General features: G+C 38.3%; 1 protein-coding gene across 1 annotated transcript in view; it reads left to right on the top strand.

Moving 5' to 3' along the window:
• ADAMTS5 (ADAM metallopeptidase with thrombospondin type 1 motif 5) overlaps nucleotides 1–20,776 on the top strand; it is a 47,868-nt gene that overhangs the window by 5,935 nt on the left and 21,157 nt on the right. Inside the window, exon 2 of the mRNA XM_052666921.1 lies at nucleotides 6,894–7,026. Coding sequence (XP_052522881.1) covers nucleotides 6,894–7,026 — 133 coding nt within the window. The remainder of the gene's footprint in view (nucleotides 1–6,893; nucleotides 7,027–20,776) is intronic.

Here is a 20,776-nt window from a genome sequence, read left to right as displayed (position 1 = left end):
TTAACAGTTCTCTGAAGCTGGAAGCAGGTTATCTTCAGTCTTCAGGTTTTTATCAGTGCAACAAATATGTGCCAGATTATGTCACAGCACAAAAACATATTTGTTGTGTCTTGCAAACTGTGCTTGAACTCAAACTGTTCTTTTCTGAGATCTTGCCTGCTCTGTAATTATCCTTGAGAATTCATCCAGTCTGTTTCATTAGTGACCCTCAGTTAAATTTCAAGTGAACTATTGAGTGCATTTGGACAAAATCCAGTTCTCTTCCTTTCCCTTTCCTCCTACTCTGAATCACGTGAAAATTAAAAATAAAATTAAAAGATATTTTTCAAGTGGATGTAGGCACCAAGAACAAACACTTTCATAAGGCATCATCCACGATATCCACATCCACATCCACAATCAGCAAACCTGACTCTAAAAAGAAGTTCACACTGGAGCCAAAGGCCACCGTCCTGCCTTTTTCCACACAGTAATTACATGGATCTTATGTGTATGATTTAGTTTAACTGTCAATCTGACAGTGCTGTTGAAATTTAACAGTGAGCTTTGGATTACCTCAACTCAATAGATGGTTATTTCATTGAGTGGAGCAACTACTTTCTTTGGCTCTACTTCTCTCTGTCTCTCTCTCTCTCTCTCCCTATATATATATATATATATATACATAATCATCTCCTCACAATTCTTAATCTGTAAAGGAGGTCAGCGTAACAATTGTCAATAAAATATATTTCACTGATGTTTATTACTATTGCTTTGAAGAAGTTATGATGTGATATGTCTTCCAGTTCTGTAGGGTTTTAACCTTTTTTTTTTTTGCAAATCTAATACATTTAGTTGATGTCTCAGGGGAAAATAAAGTGGGGCATTATTTGAGGGGGAGGATCCATTCTAATGATTCATGCTAATCTACAGAGACTGTGTGGAGTTTCCATGCAAAAGATTTATGGAATAGGCAAGTTAAATCAAACATCTTTCCCTGCTCACCAGTCACAACTGGTGTTTTTCACAACTGAAATTTTGTTTGCCTTCCCTTCCCCGTGCAGAATCCAAAAGACTTGTATGCATTTTGTTATTGTTGTTGCTTTTTAATAATCTGTGTTTTACATAATGCCACTGCATTTTCTTTGTATATTTTAGGAGTAAAAGAAGTTTTGTTACTTTGTCTATTGAGATCACAAAGAATAAGTCCAATTTAGACTCTGTTACTAATGCTTCACTGCAGAGTGTCCTGGGATGACAGATGCTTAGGGTCCTTGTGTCATACAAGGGAAGAGTAAGAGCATGTCTAAGTAACCACTCCTGTGAGGAGTTCCCAACATCACCAAAACATCAAATCTCCTTACGTAGAATTCAGAAAGACAATTCACTGTGTTTGAGATTCAAATACCCCTGGCTTATTTCTGACTTTAACATAGTAACCTGAAAGGAAGGTGACCTCCGTTTTTAGGTAGAACTACTTTTGTTTGGTAAAAGAGGCAGGTATCATCGCTCCCTTTTCTCTCAAAAGTTAACCAGACTTTTTTTTTCCCCTCAAAATGTGTTGGGGAGGGTGAAGCAGTATCTCAGTGGGTCTAGCTGGAGTCCTTTCCTTCACAGTGATGGCTAGGCCTTGTCCCAATGCCCTTACCTGGACATCCACACCAGCAAGACTTAGCAGTTTTTTAGGAGCAGGACTTTTCACAGCAGGCTTTCTCCAGAGCACTGTTGCACCATTTTTGGAACGTACAGTCTCTCTTTCTAATTGTCCTAGTATCAGCTGAAGGGTAAAATAGACCATTCCCTTATTATTACCCATTAGCCCTTCTTTCCAGTACACATTTTGAGGTGCATCAATTCCAATCTTGTACTCCTTTTGCCTTCTGGACATCACACACTCCTTGGGTGATACTGGTAATCCTTTTTGTTTCTATGAGCTTTAGTCTTTCTATCTCCTTTTTATTAGTGTTTGTCTCCAAGTGTTCTGTTCTGTGTTGCTGTGACGTTAATAAACTTCCATCTACTTTCCAGGGTTGAGTGCAGAAGGATGGATTTGTGAGTCCTGAGTAAGTTGCAACCCCACCTTCCTTTTACAGACTTGCAGTGAGAACGCTTGTGCAGGAAGTTGGAAAGCTGTGTTTAATTCCTTCCTCTGCTTGAGGGTTTTTAGGCCTGCATCACCCACCTCCCAGGAGAGGTCTTTAACCAGTAGATTGTAAGCTGTTCCAGGTGTTAAGGAAACTTTCCACCTCTCTGACCAAAGCTATGTCACTATTTAGCAAGTAATTCAAGATACATGTGGTGAGAAGGAGAGAAATCATGACCTGAAGCTGCTGACCGGAGTGCGCTGCTTAGAGCAAGAAAGCCTGTGCTCCCAAAACATACAGAAGAGTGTTTTACGTAATTTACTGAAAGGCTGTTAAATGTAAAATAACAGAAGCAGACTGAGAACAGCAACCAAAAATGAAGTCCCTTCACCAGGTGCTGTAAGCACTAACTGCAGTCTGAGCTATGGAAACCTTTGGCACATGGGCTGCAAAGGGAGGAGCCCCAGCTTCCTGCACACACAGCCATGTGCATGCCTTCCTTGTAGGCTATAGTCTGGTGCTTAGGGCACTTTCTTAGAAAATGCACTTCGAAGTATCCTCATCCTTCAAAGGAATTTGAAGTTGAAACTTTTGGGCAAAGGCTTTGCTGGACCATTGAAATGACACCAGAAAAGCAAGCAAACAAACATAGTGATGTAAAAGCTGTTAGCTGTGATTTTAAAACATGGTGATGTGCAACCAAGTCCAGTCCTGTTGGTGTCTCTTAGGTCTGATCTGAGAATATGTGTAGACTTGAGTTCCCACAGGGACAAAGATTGAGAAACACTAAATATCAGTACTTCAGTGTAAGCTAAATGCTAAGCTGCTCAGGGCTGTAGAACTGTTTTACTTTGGGGTCCGTAAAGTCACAAACTACAAGCCCTGTGCAGGATAGATAATGCAAAGACCAGGGGACATGGGTCAGATTTGTTCTTCTCCATTTACATTCCACCAAACAGTCCACACTAGTTCTTAAATACTGTTTTGGATCCAGTCCATAGTCTCTGGTCTGCTATCAGGTTTCACTTCACAGTTTATTCTCATTTTTAACCTTACCACACAAATCAAAGATTTTCAGGTAAAATAAATTAACTACTTCAAGCAGGAGGCCACTAGAGTTATCTTCATTCACTACAATGCTATGTATATCTGGCCAACAGCCAGCTGCTCTTGAAATACTTATGAATGCCAGGAAAACTTGGCCTTTAATAAGCTCTCTAATTAACTACTGGTCTTATGATGTACAGCTCATTTTTCCTGTTGTTTCTTTGCCAAAGCTTAAGGCTTAACATCTATTGTCTCCTATGTAGCAAAGGCATTTTCTATTCCTTCTTCCATTTTGAAACTTCTGTAATCTAGATGAAAGGCCAGATGCTGCATTCTTTCTTCAGAAATATCAAGAAACACATATTCTTGGAAGTTTCTTCTGCTTGGAGGCAAGTAAACGAGTATACAGATCTGAAAAAGAGACTGACTTTTAAAATGAAAGCTACACACCACAGCAAAATAGTTGTTAGAAATTGATCTTAAGTATCATGAGACTTCAGGAGTTTGAAAAATTGAGGGGAATCCAAGCAGATTTTTTTTAAATTGCATCATTATGTCAAGGCCTTTTTTTTTTTTTTTTTTTTTTTCTTAAAGGAAGTACTACATTCTAAGGAAATAAGAATTTTTAATGTACTCCCAGAAATTTTACTTTGGAAGTCTGTGGCTGTCTTTCAAAACAGCTTGGGAAAACTAAAAATGTAGATATCAATGCTGTTAACAAATTATCCAGTATGGCCAGTATAGCTAGAGAAACTGTAAGTTGAAGGAAAATTTGCCATACAGGTGTAAAAGATCGAAAGTGTTAACAGGTGTGATCTTTGTCACATCACTGAAAGCTGTGCTGTGGGGAAAGACCATTAACTAGGAAGTGATGAGTTAAGAAGAAAAGCATCCAATGGCAAAATTTTCAGAATATTTATCTCAGAGATGCCACTTCAAATTCTGTCTGTAATATATAACATGAGATGCTGTGAGTAGAAATATTGTAAATCATACATGGGCAAGAGAAATTAAGAAAGAGTTGAGGACATAACGGAGCCACGTCCTGAGTAATCTGCCTGGTTATGGACAAACTAGCTTAAAAAAGTCATCCTCATGCAGTCACTGAAGACTGAGCACTACCAGAAGGCTCTGTGCATGTTCTCTGTTCAGAGCTTAGTCAGTGCACGCACTGCTCTAGTAGCAGATGGGCAATCTGTAGACATCCTTCCAATGACTTGTTAATATCCCTTTGTGACTCTATGAATAACAACTTCACACAAATAAGCTAATACCAGAAAATATTTCCTGTCTCAAGACCATTTACAGCCCTGCTCCACTACTGCCCAGATGAAATTCAGTAGCTGGCAGCAGGACTCCCCATGTCATCTTTCTCAGTCTGCTGGGGAGGCCCTCCAGATGTGGTGACTTAGCCAGCTGCTGGAAATGCAGTTGTGCTGTATCAATCCACTGCTTTCTGTCCACAGTGCATTTGCTTTCCTCTCTTTTATCTTATGGGGATCTCTGGTCCCACATTACCACCTTACCTCTATCTGGGGGCAAGTGTTTACCAACTGCCTGTGGGGTGTTGATGGAGCTAGCTAGTAAGCAGGATATTCTAGGGGTGACCATTAAGTAATAAAGTCAATCAAGAACTTTGTCTGACCTGAAGCTCAGTTATTCCTAAGGAAAGCATAAAGCCTGCTTTGTTATGTCTAGACAGCTGTTATGCAAATAAGCTTGAAGGCTACTAGTAAGATGTTGAGATGTTTGGATATATGTCATACTCTGGGAAATTATGGTAATGGAGGAACAACAACCTGATGAAGTGACTGGAATTCACAGGAAAACTGGGGCGTGTAATGTGGTGTAATGTCAGTAACACACAACGTATGAAAGGTAACCAAACATTGCTATTTCCTTTCGTGCCTGTGTATGTGCATAGCTATTTTCTGATGTTTAATGAAGGTGGCATAATGCATAGCTTAGGAAATTTTTAGGATGGTATTACTAACCAGCCAAAAGTTGGAACGGATGCTTATCGTTAACATCCTGGTTATAATTTTTCAAAATCCAGAGTTCCCATCAGAAGTAGCTCTAAGGAGGCTTATGAGTCTGCCTGTTTGGAAAGACTGTGTTATTTTAATTACACTTGTGTTGTCAAATCTGAATAATCATTTTGAGATCTGATTGTGTTTGCTGTTTACAGCTCCATGGCCACATCACTGACTTAGCTTCTTCTTGTATGCAAATGAAAAGAAATCATGCAAATTATGCATGAGGCATATGGATGCTGATATAATTGTATCATACTGGGAGGAATACTTATGTAAGCATCTAAGTGATAAAAACGCCACAGGCATAAGAGAGGACCAAATGGCACAGAATCTGTGTGTACAGACGAGGTCTCAATTAGTGTATTTTATACCATTCTTGGCACTATCAACATGAAGGTAGTTCAGACCTTCTTTACTAAGCAACTTTCTGTCTCATTTATGTGCTCTTTTGTGTTTGTGTGTAAATTTCAGTTCAACTGCTTATGTGGATCCAGTTAAAATGGATCTAGTATAACTTCCTATACAACTTACAGTCATTTATGTAGATCAATTATATCACTAGTAAAAGGTATTTATACTGGTACAAAGCCATGCATTTTCTGAGTTTTGTTACCTGATCTATGCTGCTGTAGGTAAACCACTTTAAACTACCCTGTGTAAAATGTACTGTTAGATTGAAAGGGCCATACTCAGAAGTGGTGCATAAAAGGATAAATAGAAATGAACACAAGAAAAGTAATAGGAATTTAAGTATTGCATCTTCTTTCTGAATAGACTCTAGATCATAAGCACTACAGAATGGATTAATTATGAAACATTTAAGTCATTTATAAAGGAGATCTAGAGGGAAGAAGAGATTCTTAAAAATGAAGGAAAAAAAATAGAACTCTGATCATTTTGATAGTAGCAATTGATAATACTGCCTTGAAAATGATGTTTTCACTCAACCACAATTAATAATCTTAAGAGTGTTCCAAATGGCATGATCTCAACTTTTCCTTCTCAACTGAAAAAACCGTATGTCTGACCAAAGCTTCATTTTTTAGTAGTAGTAGTGGTGGTGGTAGTAGTAGCATCCTGAAATAAATAAAAAAAACCTAGTGCTAGCATGTGACCTAGTTGTTGCACTATTTGAACTAGCAATCAAGAGGATTTTGCACTCTGTTCTGTCCTTGACTCCTTAAGCAACCTCTGAGAATTGCTAAAATACTTGGTATATTGGGTAATACACATTATTAATCATTGTACTACTGGGCGGGTGTGACATGAGGTTTAATATATAACAATCTCATTTATTTAGGTACAAGTAGATTTGCCTTTTGAATAGAGAGGCAATCTGTAATTCAAGAAATGATTAGGAATGTGGTGCTTTATCTGTGCGTTTGTTTTCACCTTTAGTAAATAAATATATTTGGATATATTTTATTTCTTCAGAAATGTTTCTATGGCATGTGTTTTGTGTACTAGTTCAGTGCAACTTTAAGTGTCTGCATGCATTGCAGAAATACAAATTTAAATAACAATAGTTAGTTGTAGATTAATTAAATTCAATGAAAATTCTCTCAGTGACTTTAGCAGAGATTGGATAATCATGCTTTCAAATTGCATTGAGATCTTTAGATGTAAGCTCATATGACTGTTTTTATCCAGGTTCTGCTGTTTGCAAAGGACCGGTGGCTTTAGCCTGTTGTTACTTATGGGTGTAAAAATTTATTTTAATGATTTTTTTTTCCTTCCTGGACAGGATTTATGTGGGCATCATTCATGTGATACTCTGGGAATGGCAGACGTTGGGACCATATGCTCTCCTGAGCGCAGCTGTGCAGTGATTGAAGATGACGGCCTCCATGCAGCTTTTACAGTGGCTCACGAAATTGGTATGCAGTGCCTTTTCTGTTCGCTTGCCAAATCAAACACTTGTAACAGCTGCATTAGTAACCAAAATACTTTGCAATTAATTCCAGATTTCCCTTGGTCCAGATACTCACTTGGGGATTAAGGCTGTATACATATGCACTTCAGGGTTAACTAATAAGGGATCAGAAGGCAAGTGAAGGCGCACAGTAGGTGTTTCCTTTCTGACAGTTTTTAAGCAGCAGTCAAAGTGAAAATTCAAAGGCTGCTGCTACTGTCCAAAAACGTCAATACATGTCCCTCCTGAGAAGGTGGTTGGTTTATTACATTTTGCATGCATTTAGTGTATACACAATGGAAAATAACTCACCTTTTTGATCTACTTGCATTATTGTTATGAAACTTTATATGGAACAGTGTGTTGCCTACAGAGAAGGTTTTTATGGAAAAGAACAAAATCTTTTTCTAGGAGAATTGAAATGCTACTTTTATGGTAAAATGTAGTACCAGTGTGAATCCCAAGATAAGTGAAATAGTATGTAAGTGTTAATAATTTGTTCAAAAAAACTGCTCGACCTGGTTTCAGTCTCCGCTTTAGTAGACAGCAGTTTCACATACGAGTGTTACTCACACACTTGAGAAAGATCTAAGATAGAATTTGTGACAGAAGAAAGTTTGTATTCTGGGACGTTACATCTGGCATGCTATATTCCTTGAGGGAGACTGCTGCCATCTTCGCTATTTTTAACTTTCTAATACTTCATGACCTGTGTTCACTAGAAATACATTCAGTATGAAGGCTATTCGCTTTGGTGAGTGAACAGCAATTTAGAAGGGGACAACATTCTTTTTTTTTTCTCTTTTTTTGAACATTCTTGGAAGGAAATAACAAGGAAAGGAGAACTTTCAGAGGGAGCCAATTTCTGAATTGCCTTGTACTTTTTGCCAAACCAAAGTAAAGTTTGCTTTGGGAGTATCATTGCAGTAGTTCAATTTTCAAGTAACTAGCAGGTAGAGCCTAAGAGTTCTGTGCCTGATATATACCTGGCTCAGCAACCGGAGGTCACCAAGTATGAAAAATCAGCTGGCATGTTAACGTCCAGATCATTCAACCGTTAGTGAGCCTAAGCCTGCAGCTTTTACAGTGCCACAAAGAAACGAGATCAGGCGTGGATGGATGGAGTTCATGTGTTGAATGAAAGCATAAGACATTATGATAGAATGAGTCCCCAAACCAGAAATTTTATTTTAATAAACAAGGTGGTTTGTTAATAAGAGAAGAAGCGATCTGAAATTACTAGAAACATACAGCAGCATCTCAAATACAGCTTAAAAACAGATGTGTGCAGTAGTATCATACCTGGATTCTATAAAGCCAGTAACCCATCACAAATGGGACAAAAAGACTGGCAAAGTTAATCCACCACTCAAAGGCCAGTTTCCTGGAGGTACTTTTCTATCATCTGACATCCCAAAGTGATATCTACTGTTGAGGGTTTCTGGGTGAGGTTGGAATCTGAGTGAAGGACCTCCTTGGGATGCCAGTGTTGGTATATACCTGTTGTGCAAGGCAATGGGCAAAGTGTTTTGACTGCCGTTCTGTCAACAATAGATACATGTGAAATATGTTAAAAATGAAAGAACATAGATCAGTTACGACAGAGGTGAGGAGTACATATTGTTACCTTGAATTCCACTCAAGGAATTCAAAGGAAATGTAAACACAAGTGAATTATTTTTAGTGATCTAGAAGCACTTTTTTGAAAAACAGCCATTTTCATACCTAGAAGTTTACAGGAATCCATAAAAGCTATAATTTTCAATGTAAAAAAGCATGGTTTGAAGCAGTTGGTTAAATAAGTACCCTAATGGACCAAATAACTCTAGTTTGAGGTTATTTCAAATAACATCCCTTTTTTCCTTCTTACCATAAGATTTTGAGAAAGGAAGGGTGTCAAATCACACATTTTGTGTGTGTGGCCTAAAGCGGGAGATGTTGAGAAGAAAACACAGCTAAAATTGAGTGCGTACTTAGGTTAAATTAAAGGTCAAAAAAGGATGAAAAATAAAAGTATGGCATGGATACCCTTTAGTTAAGCACTTTAGGGAAAACTTTGCTTTATTTTATTTGGAGACCAAATTTCTTGCCTCAATCCAGGAATCTTAAAGTTCCCCCTGTCCTGTGGGCAGGATGTAGTTTTAATTTTACGGCAACTTAGTTATTCAAGAAGTTCATTTTGCAGGTTAGGAGATGCCCTAAAAGATAGAAAGGATTCTTACAGCTCAAATCCTGAGCTGCTCCTTTCTGTCAATAGGGAGAATGAGGTGAGTCATTAGGTATACGGTAGTTACTGTCTGCAGAATGTAAATAACTCTACCTAATGTGTGCATCTGTAGTAGATGCAGCATCATAAGTATGGATTTGATCTGAAGAAAGACTGTGTCCCTACGTTGACTTCAAGGTGATCTGAATGCTCCCATTTCCTCTCTCAGTGTTCCAAGAGCTTTTTTGAGGATCATGTTCTTTCTCTGGAAGGTAACCAAAGTAAATAGTGCTGCAGCTCAGCCAAGCAGGACGATGCACAACCCAAGGGTTCAGAGTGGATACATTCACAGGAAGCCAAAAAACTGCAGAACAGAGGCTGCTGCTTCAATTGGTTTCTACCACATCATGTATTAGACATTTATTTTATTCCTTTTAAATAAAGTGGATGGATTTTGACCAGTAGTTTTTGAGGGAGAAAATAAAGGAGCAGCAACAACAGGCAAGATCTCTAAAGAAATGTAAACAAAAGCGGAGAAAGAAATAGATACAGCCAAATTCATAACACGCTAGTTGGATGACAAGCTGTGGAGACTTGTATATGAAGAGCAATGGGTCAGAACCAGAATCTTGTCTTAGTTTTGTGTAGTAAAATTGGGAACCATTTGTCTGGTGTCAAGTGCAGAAAACAGTACAGCAAAAAACTACTGGTAAGGATATCTTTCAGCTTTGAAAGTGGTAGTACAGCCTCAGAATAAAGAAAGATAATGTTATCAGTACAGATGTAATTTTTAAGTCATATCCTATCAAGGCATTCAACCACCAATGGTAAATCCAAATACAGTTATTTTTTTCATAGGGGATATGTTATTGTCAATTTAGACAGTGGTAGCTTTGCTGCCAAAAAGTAGTTTCTGTACTGTTGCCTTACATCATGAGTTCAGCTCCGTGCTGTGGCACAGAGATGTCTTTTGTGACTTTAGGCAACTGCTTGAGGGTATGACTCCATAGCACTGCATATGTGTCAGAACTAGTTTAGGCAAAGCATACAGAAATCCTCCAAGTATTTCTTATCATCAGCCTATGGACTGTAATAAAATGATGCTTTGTTATTTCATGGATTTCCCTGCATCACAGTGACATCTGGAGAAAAGTGTTAAATAATCCACAATTGCCCATAATCTCAACATTTACTTAACAGTTTTCATAGGTCAGGGCTGGTATATTTGCTACTCCTGGTCTTATGGGAGATGTCCCTGCCTTTAGCAATGGGGTTGGAGCTAGGTGACGTTAAAGGTCCCTTCCAATCCAAACCATTCTACGATTCTATTCTATTCCCTTATTAAAATAACTATCAGGAAACAAAAGTGACTAGATTTATTTCTCACTCTAATACTGTATCCTGTTTGGGTAGAGATTTTGTTGCTTTTACAATGCTAAATTCTAAGCCTGAAGATGTCTGATATAACATGATTGAAAGACACAGTCGATCAGTTTCAAGTCACGTTTAACATCTCTCGTGGTGATCCCATATATGCTGTATGTTACAGTGTTTTTTCAGTAGCCCAGTTTTGTATTTTGTCATGCAGTACCCTTCAAAAGGTCTTCATTCCCTCCCATACTGGAGTCCTGAAGGTTTCAGTGCAAACAAACCACCAGCCTCAAAGGTTTATAATCTGTAAAAGGAAAGAAGTGTTCAAGAGAAAAGAAGTGGAGCTACTGATCATTTTATCAGTAGGCAATACAGAGATTTGGTGACTTTCCCAGAATCAAAAGGAAGTCTTACGGAAAGACCAGGATTAAACTTGCCTCTTGAGTTTCAGTCTAGTCCTTACATACAAAAGCATCCTTCCTGCAGTCTGTAAGCAGGCAAGGCTCCAATTCAGCTCAGTGAAAATTAAATGAGTTTAACAACTTAAATTATATGTATCTTTATTCTTTCCATCAATCTTGAGGATTTTTTAAGAGCAGATATAGAGAAAGCTCTGCCTTTTTGCTCAGTGGTAATGTTCATTTGACCTTTTTGCAAAGTTCCTATTTCTCTGTTGTGTAATCACGCTGGCATGCTATTACTCCTTGTATCCTCCTGAGTAATATGGTTTACTGATGTTCTTTCCAAGTATTTTATTTTTAGATTATAGCTTAAAATTGCTACATGGAACTAATTAAACCTCTGGTCATTAATTTTCTTTATCTTTTTCATGTGACTTTAGAGCCAGAAAGACTGAAGGGGAGTCATAAAAGCAGTCTTCAAATATATTCAATAATTGTTGTGAAAATGTACATAATAAATCATTCTCCATGTCTACCTGGGACAACACAAGGGGTAATAGCCTTTGCACTGCAGCAAGGGAGCTTTTCTTTAAGCATTAGCCAAAGTCATTTAACCATAAAGACAGTTCAGCAAAGGAATGAATTGCCTGGGGAGGCTGTGAAGTTTCCATCACTGGAGGCTCTCAGGAGTCAGCTGGCCAAACAGCCGTGGCTTTTGGGATGCTGATCCTATCTTATGGCAGAGGGATGGACAAGATGACTTTTCAAGCTCTCTTCTCAGCCTCATTTCTTAGGGCTGTGTGATGTTATTCCAACTACTTGTCCATCTGTATTACACAGCTGAGCACCTAAAATCAAGGAACAGTACAGAAACTAAAACTGGAGGATAATATGTTTAAAGGAAAATCTTTTTAAGCTTGCCATCATCCTGTGGCATCTACCATCACTAGAGAATGAAAATAACCTGAATGCTGTCAACAAAGTGCAGTGTTTGCCTGAAGAGCATTATTTTATGCAAAGAGACTATTTCAAAAGTGAGATATCGCTCCTGGAGTCCTTATTAAAGCAGTTCACTGAAATACATTAAAATACAATTGGACTGAATTCTGTCTGGGTTCAAAGTATTTTTTCAGAACCTTAGCTTGCATCAGAGTTGTACGCCTTTGTAGAAGGAGAGCCATGCCTAACATACCTATCCTGTGTGACCCTTATGAAGAGCTTCATGACTCTGACCCATCTCCAGGAGAAACTGAAACCAAGAGCAGGTGTATGATATTTAAGTAGTAGTTCTGCCTTTGATGTATGTAGGAAAGCCAAAAAAGAAAACCCTCTAATTCCATGTTTTACCATGTGTTCATTTTGTATACTCTCAAAGTAATTAAATACACAGTCATCTTTTCTTTGCCATTGCTGAATATGTAGCTCTTTGATTTCGAGGCTGTCAAGATAAAGCAGATAGTAGCAAGCTTCAGATTTGTCAAATACAAATCTTTTGTAGACTTTCATTTCAAGGGGGATAGATTGCCAAGGGCATAGCATATCATAGGAACATGAAAAAATGGTGAATGATATTTGACTTTCGTATTATGCTTCTTTCATGACAGACAAAGTTTTGGGCAAGTATCCAGGTAATCATAATTAGGCAGAGTTGCATTCTTAAAACAAAAAAAAAAAAAAAAAAAGGGAGTTACAGTCATCCAAATCTGCTCTGATGACATACATCAGGAATATTATTTGATTCCTTCTCTTTGAACCTTTTTCAAGTTTTTATTTAAACATCTGCTAGCAAGAGCACTTGTATTAAGCCCTTATGAACTTGATTTAAGCCCTTCCCTTTAGTTAAGAGAAAAGATGAACAATCTGAAGAGTAGGGCAGAAGCTTTACATGATGTTTCAAAACGCAAACATACAAAAGTACAAAAAGTTTACTGCTTAAAATTTTGACTAAAAAACACTTGGCTTACCTAACAATAGTGTGACTAGCTTATAGCATTATATGCAATATATAATTTTTCCACCTGCAGCACACATTGTGTTTAAAACTAACATTTTTTTAGTGAGACTGAACCATTTTGTAATGGCTTTTGTGTGGAAAAATGGAGACGCAGAAAGGGGAAAGGTTATGTGAATCCTTGTTTCCTAAATATGCTTGAGCTTTTATTTATCTACCCTGTACTTCTGAATCTGACTAGATTAGGGATCTTTGCCTTCTTAGCAAATGTGAAGCAGTCCTGAAAGAGAAGAGAGGGGGTTGAGAACAGAATTCTCTATCAGGGACTTCAGGAAGCAACCACAGCAGCAGGAGTTGCGTTGATCTTTGTATATGTGTGACCTCATGAAGAATTGAATTAAACAATGCTATATTTTGAAAAGTTGCTGTGGATCATAAAACATCATAACATGAAGAGAAGTAGGTATAACGATGGATGTATTATGGTCTCTGCATCCATGAGGGAATTGAGAACGAAGCTGGGTTTTGCCTAATGTTTCAGAACACTTGTTATCAATAAAAGTTCACTTTGGCTGTGTGCAGTGCCTGAGCCCCCCACTCTTCCATATTGCAGATTAAAGTAGGGATTGCTTTCGTCCTTGGCAGATAAACACTGCTGATATGATCATGTAGTTTTTGTGCAGACAATACTTCAAGCAGAATTACACCAGAAACAGACAGCAGGCAATGTAATGTATTCAATCTTGCACTGTCTACTCTCCTGGAGTTCATTCATTTACTATGAGCTACAGCAAATTATTCTCCTTGTGAGTTGTCCTGAGCTGAACAAGCATGAAATTGGAATCACCATATCCCACTTCTTCATTAGAATTTTCACTTCTCTTGTACATGGCGCACAAAACAGCAGATGTGGAACGGACATACCAGACGACATCTATTAATGATCATTTGAGTTGATGTGGACACAGTAGTTTCTAATTGCCTAATCTGCTTTGCCTGGACAGATTTTGTCAGCAAATTGTCTGACTGGGCTTATGTATCTGTGATCTCCCACAAGAAGTCTGTAATAACAAGCCATTTCAGTAGACGTTTGTTTTGTGTAAAGTCTGCACGACTGGTGTATGAATGTCTGATTGTGGCTTTTTTTACGTATGCTCCTGAGGAGGAACTGCACTTCACACTATTGTTTCTTTCAGCCTGAGGAATTCTTTTAAGCCAGAAATACTAAAAACTGCTTTTGTGCTGTAGATTTAAAGGAGAAAGTGATTTTTTTTTCTTTTATAAATAATGGATAGCAGTCAAGGAAAAGAACATTGGAAGGAAAGTTCAAGTATGAAGAAAGGGGAAGAGCCAGTTTTACATTCTGTGCTTGTTTTTTGTAAGCCTGTGTAATTCAAAACGCTGCTGTTTTGTAAAAAAAAAAAAAAACATTTCATTAATCATTATTGCTTAGGTTCATCATTTGTTGCACAAAATTCTCATTACTTCAGAAGGATTTCCATCTATGACTGATATCAGTATGTGGTTCTTAATTACAAGCCAAGTACTTGCACAAGTTGGAAAAAAAAGTACACTTTTTGCACAAAGAAATGACAATCTGTTGTTAGAAAAGGAGAGAGCAAGAGAATTGTGCAGAATTCATGGCCTGGTAATTTAAACCGAAGAATGTTGAGCCAGGAGGTTCCTGAATCCTGATTCCAGGAGTTGCTCTGACTCACTGGGTAACCTTGGGTAAATCACTTGACCTTCTTTTGTACCTCAGTCATCTTCACTGAAAATTAGGTGAAAGGCTTGACCTCACTGAAAAATAAATGCTTAACTGGCACAGAACTTTTCTAAGAAAAGAAATTACAATGACTGTAGGATTTTTTAGCATATTGTGTCACTTTGCATGTGTTCTGTGGTGCAAGAGCTGTACTTTGATACGCTCTTGAGTTTAAGTACTAGAGATCTCTATATGTTCATAAACAAGGGTATTTTTTTTCCAGAAGAGTTAACCACCATGATTTATAATTTAGCAAAAGCTGAGCTTTACTTGCTGTACATTGATGCTCTTTTTTGCTTTTTTTATTCCTATACTTGAGACATCAATGGAAAATGAGGCTATGTGACTTCTGCACACTATTGGCTCAGAGAACCTTTACAGATAGTCTCACAACACGTTTTAAGAAAATTCAGAAATGCTCATATTGTTGTTTTGCTTCCCAGTACTCCTGGGAAGAAAATAGCTGTGGTGTAATGTGCCTTACAACACATCCAACATAGCTCTGATGTGCTTCTAATGTACCTGCAGAGTGTTTTGTATTCTGATACTTAGTGAGGATAGAAGTTTTAGATGACTTGTCAGAAATACTTTGGAGTATTCCCACTTTATATCAGTAATACATACCCTGTTCCTACAAGGTGCAGAAATTCTTTCTAATCCCATTGGAGTTATTATTTGCCACTGGTCTGCAGTAGGTACTGGCCTTCAGTAGTTAGTAGTGGGACCTTGTGCAGTGCAAGGTCCACTGTCAGGAATGCAGAAAGTGAAGGTGAACCAGAGTCTGGGGATTTATGACTGCAGCTGACTCTCTTTATTTCTTACTTGAGCATCTAAACAGAGTGAGCTGCACCAAGATTCCCATGAAGACCGCACTCCAGAATATATTGGTTCAGAGCCTTCAAGTTGCTTTCATACTGTTTTAATAGTTTACTGATGCAGCCATACCTGCTTTCACATCAAAAGGAGAAGGAAGGCTGTTAAGAAAGACTGACAGTCCTTTTAGCTGGTTGGTCTTTTTGCTGTATGAGAAGCAAACTATTTACAAGGCTAGCTCTTCTTCACTTGCATGAGGGTAAACCCCTGCCTCCTCTCCATCTGTTCCTTTTACCATTTTGTGCATTCCTACAGGATAACTTAACTAAACACCATCCTGCTGGTAAATTTATATTATGTCATTTTCACTCAGTGGGAACTGTCAACACTAGTAAGATGCTTCATTAAGTAGAAAACATCAGATGATCTACTAGCCCATTCTCAACCAGTCATCATTCTACACAGCTGCCAGGAGCCCTCTTTCTTCCTTTTTATCCGTAACCTGGTATGAAGTTCATAGTAGTACAGAATTGTGAGATATTAAATTTGGCATCCTTCTTAAAAGCTTTCATTTTAAGGTTTGTGTTCCTTATGTCTCTTAACCTTTGCCCAAAGCTTTCGCTGGAATTTTGCTTACATGTAGGATCACTTGAAGGATCACCCATAACCTTCTCACTTTGGTTCTTATAACAGGAAGTACCCTACTAATAACCATGCTAATGTTCTGGGCAATACTTCATAATACCAGCACGTTCATGCATGTGGGTAGGGAGGGGACTTTTCAAATAGAAAGGGAAATGCTTGTTGTCTTGCTCTTGGATGCAAAAGGATGAAAGGCACAGGTATAGAAACACTTTGTTTCGCCCACCTCTGTGCTAAAAAGAGCATACCTTTGAGATTACAGATTGTTGTGGTATTTTAAATTTTTATTATTTCTAATGAAAAACCAAAACAGTTTTAAGAGTCATCAGAAGCTTGTTATATATCTTAATCTAAGTCTGACAATAATGTTTTAAAACCAGAAGTTTGGATAGAGAAAGATTTAGGTCATGATAAGAATTTGGAATTTTAGTTCTACAAAATTATTCTGAAGTTGCATTCAACATACATACAAAGTTAACAAGCAAATCAATGTGTACAGATGATAGAATTCATACATTTAGTGTCTTGAACAGTTATTACTTTCATTAATATAACTGGTGGCTTATTTAAGAGCTCAAATACTGTCAGAGTTCTGTATTTGGGAAGCTATTTGCTACCTCTTGTGATGTTAAAAAAGATATTTTCAAAAATTTTGAAAGTAACAAGAGACTCATAAAGACTTAGGGAACCTCTCAAAAAGCATAAGTATGCCAGGTAAGTGATTAATTCTCATCATACTGTAGAACAAAGGCCCAGTTTAATAAACCAAAGTAGGCAACTGTTAATGAGGTATGTCCTCAGTTCACCCCATTTATCACCATGAAGATGAAAAGTTACAGTGCACTCTAATTAAAGGTGAAGCCAGTAGCTGGACACTTTCCAGAAGATGACCCTGTTTCAGTTTCTTGTATTTTTGACAAAGTATTTGGGTTGAAATGTTCTGTGTTGAATAGAGAAGCCTGAGAAGTGTTTCATTTTATTTGTTTATTCTGAAGTACAGAGATTGTCCAGCCATTTCTGAGGGGGAGATTAATTTGCAAACGTTTTATGCAGAAACTTGGAGCTTCTCTGCTCAAAGTGATGGGCTTGAAATTTGGCTGCAAGCTTCCTTGTTTGTGAAGGGTATTCTTCTGTCCGTGTGAGGGAGGAAAAGAGAAAGGAAGAACAATTTCAATATGCAGTGCAGAAGTCAAATTCTGCACAGAAAGTACATCTCAGGGGTGCTGCAGCTCAGGGTTTTTTGGAATGTAAGGGACTTCCCTCAGCCTCAGCAGGCTGCTCATTAACAGATAGATCCACAATGCTTCACCTCCAGCTGTGCTGATTCCTGCCTTGTGCTCAATTCATGGGACATGAGGAAGGGTGGTGGGTAGGAGAGAAAAGAGAAGGACAGCGACTGTATCATATTTAGACATGGAAGCTAGGCATCAACTGAAGCACAGTAAAATCCCTGGCCTGCTCCAGGGACATTCACATTGGCAGCTGTAGAATTTCTGTAGTTTAATGTACTGTGACCACATTACTTTGACAGTAGACAGTTGAAGCTGTGTGTACTTACATATCTCATTGCAGGGGCTAATGCAGGAGCTGAAAAGCACATTTAGAAAAGACAAAAAGTTCTCTCTGAGGCTGGGACTGATATTGTTGCAAGGAAAATGCTACAGCGCAAAAAAATGGGTTAAGTGAATGTTTTAAGTAGCAGAGAGTCTCATAGATGACGAAGCTGAGCATCCTTATTGACAGTGCCTATTATTATGTCATTGAATATATGTTCATGTGGGATGTGGAATGATTATGCAGAAGAAAGATTCACGTAGTGAGTGAAGTACCTTCAATAGGAGGACCGTTGCAGAGTGATACCACAGGGTGTTAAGAAATTTGAATTCCACCCTATAAGACTAAATCCTTTGTATCATTGAGTTTTGGGGAGCTTTGGGTGGTTGTCAATGGTAAAACCATGACAATGGTGCTACAAAATGTTGAGCACTCTGAAGAATGAGCTCTCAGACTGCTGATTCATTCCCAGATACGACTCATATCCTACACCAAACGCAGACTCCATGCCATACCTAGTTTAGTGAGCATGGTCGTGATGGGTTGATGGCTGGACTGGATGATCTTAAAGGTCTTTTCCAACCTATATAATTCTATGATTCTGCCTTTTAGAACAGTCTTCTAGTTTTTGTTATTCACGCACAATTGTTCAGTACCCATTCCAGTCGCTTAAAATGAAACTTCTTTTTCATTAACAGGACCTTGTTTCTTTGTTTCACATACATTCTGCAGTTAAGTAATTTCTTGCAGTGTTACAACCCTGCAAGAGGTCTCTTGGGACAATAAATGCAAAAAATTCTTCCTGCAACCTTTAAGCATAAGAATTGTCTTAGAGAAGGTTGCCATAGTGGGACAGGTCTACTCAGCATGGTATTTTCATGCTTGCTGGACTGATTTTATGCAAGTACTTCTGTTTAATTGATTGGAAGTATGTGCATATTCAAGTGGACTTGGAAGTAAATCACAAGAAACTCCAGAACAACTCAGCAAAGCAGTGCATTTGCAGACCTGATTTAAGTGCAGAACCATACCGTATATACAAGGGTACCTCAGCAAATGTTAGTGGATATGTCTAAAGCCCTGTCCAGAAAATGTTTGCTTAAGTTAGCAGAAAATTTGCTACAAATAATTATTAAATGTCGTCAGAGAAGTTCTAGTTATTTTACTAGTAGGCATGTGTTGAAGTTCATTAACACATTGGCTGTGCTTCTCAGATATGAAGTATGACCTGGTGCCATTCACTGCATTGCAAACAGTGAATGCAAACATAATGATAACATTATGTATAAAGGCAGCCAAAATCAATATCATCTTCATATTCCCTGAAAACTCTCACCATCATTGTATTTAGATTTTGGCAAAGTCAAAGGTAGTAGTCCTCACTGACACAGTAGCTGATCATTCATTAAAAGTTTAGCTTGGGACACTTTCAGATAATTTGTTCGATCAGTTAGAAGCGATGCACTGTTTATTTTGGTTACTCTGCCTGAGAAACACATGTGTCTGAAGTAATAATTATTTTGCTCTGCATCAGCATTTGGCTTAAAGAAAAAGATGCCATCTCCTCAGAGCATGTATTTGTATAACACTATGTCAGATTGAAACTTAACATGTATTTACTGCATGTCAGTGCAGAATAAAAGCAGCATTATCTGGCTGATAGTGTATCACCACAGGAAAGTGTTTTTACCTACAAGAAAAAAATAAGCTCAAATTGTGCACATAAAATACATCAGCAATTAAACTTGCTTTCTGTATAAATAATATTTAATTGTTATGTTCTTGCAGGAATGTGTTTTTAAGTGTAACAGTGCAGCACAGCAATAGTAAATATCAACAAGGAAAAGGCTGCTCCAAAACTAGTGCCACATATTTTATTATGTTGGCCCACAGTGTCAGAGGTAGATGTTGGTAGTATGGCAGTAGAGACTGAACTTTCTCACCAATATTCCATTACATTTTGCTACCATGTGACACATGACGGCGGAGGGGCAGTCTGACAGAATGGCACCTGACATGGAAGTGCGTATGAAACAAAGGCATGGAATTGAATTCCTCCATGTGGAAAAAAAATTGCATTACTCAACAGTTCCTGAACATTTATTGAGACGTAAGAGTGGATGTGAGTACAGGGAGGCAGTATTTGGTGCATTTCGACAGTGGCAGTAGTGGTATGAAAGACAAGCCATGTTCCACCCAGCCATGCATAGTTGTCCCACCACAGAATGAAGAGCATCTTGATGAGCTTATCCACAGGAATTAGTGGATTACAACCACAGAAATGTGTATGGAGCGGAGTATGAGCTTCAGTGTGTCAGAAAAGATGGTGGCAATGTTGGAATATTGCTAAGCTTGCACCAAGTCCCACGGATGCTCACATAGGAGCAGAAAGACCACTGTATGTAAATTTGCCAGGACCTATTGAATCAATACAGGGCGAAAGGTGACAGTTTCCTGGATCCCATCATTACTCGTGACAAGATGAGGTGTCACCACTATGAGCCAAAGTCAAAACGGCAGTCCATGGAGTGACAACATGTGAATTCCTCATCAGAGACAAAGCTCAAGATGTAGCTCTCAGTGGGCAAAGTGATGTGCACTGTCTTTTGATATAGGAAATAGAGTTGTCCTTCTGGATTTCCTGGTAATCAGACAAACAGTCAACTTTGATCACTGCATCATGTCATTCAGCTGAAAGCTCAAATTACAAGAGTAAGGTCAGAGAAGAAGACAACCTTTCTTGTGCAACGTGGTAACTCCAGGCCCCAAACCAGTTTGTAAACCTCGGAGTACTTTGCTGATCTCGGCTGTGCTGTCTTAATACACCCACGGAATAATCCAGCTGTGGTGCCTTCTGACTTCCATTTGTTTGGGCTGATGAAAGATGGACTGTGTGAGCATCATTATCCTCCCAAAGATGCTATCAGAACAGTGTTAACATAGTGGGTCACCTCCATTAGTGCAGAATTTTGCAAGCATGATACACAAGCTCTTGTTTATCTCTGACAAAAT

The sequence above is a fragment of the Tympanuchus pallidicinctus genome, unplaced genomic scaffold (assembly GCF_026119805.1).
Source record: "Tympanuchus pallidicinctus isolate F22 unplaced genomic scaffold, pur_lepc_1.0 scaffold10, whole genome shotgun sequence".
Taxonomy (NCBI): Eukaryota; Metazoa; Chordata; class Aves; order Galliformes; family Phasianidae; genus Tympanuchus; species Tympanuchus pallidicinctus.
This window is presented reverse-complemented; position numbering and strand designations above follow the sequence as displayed.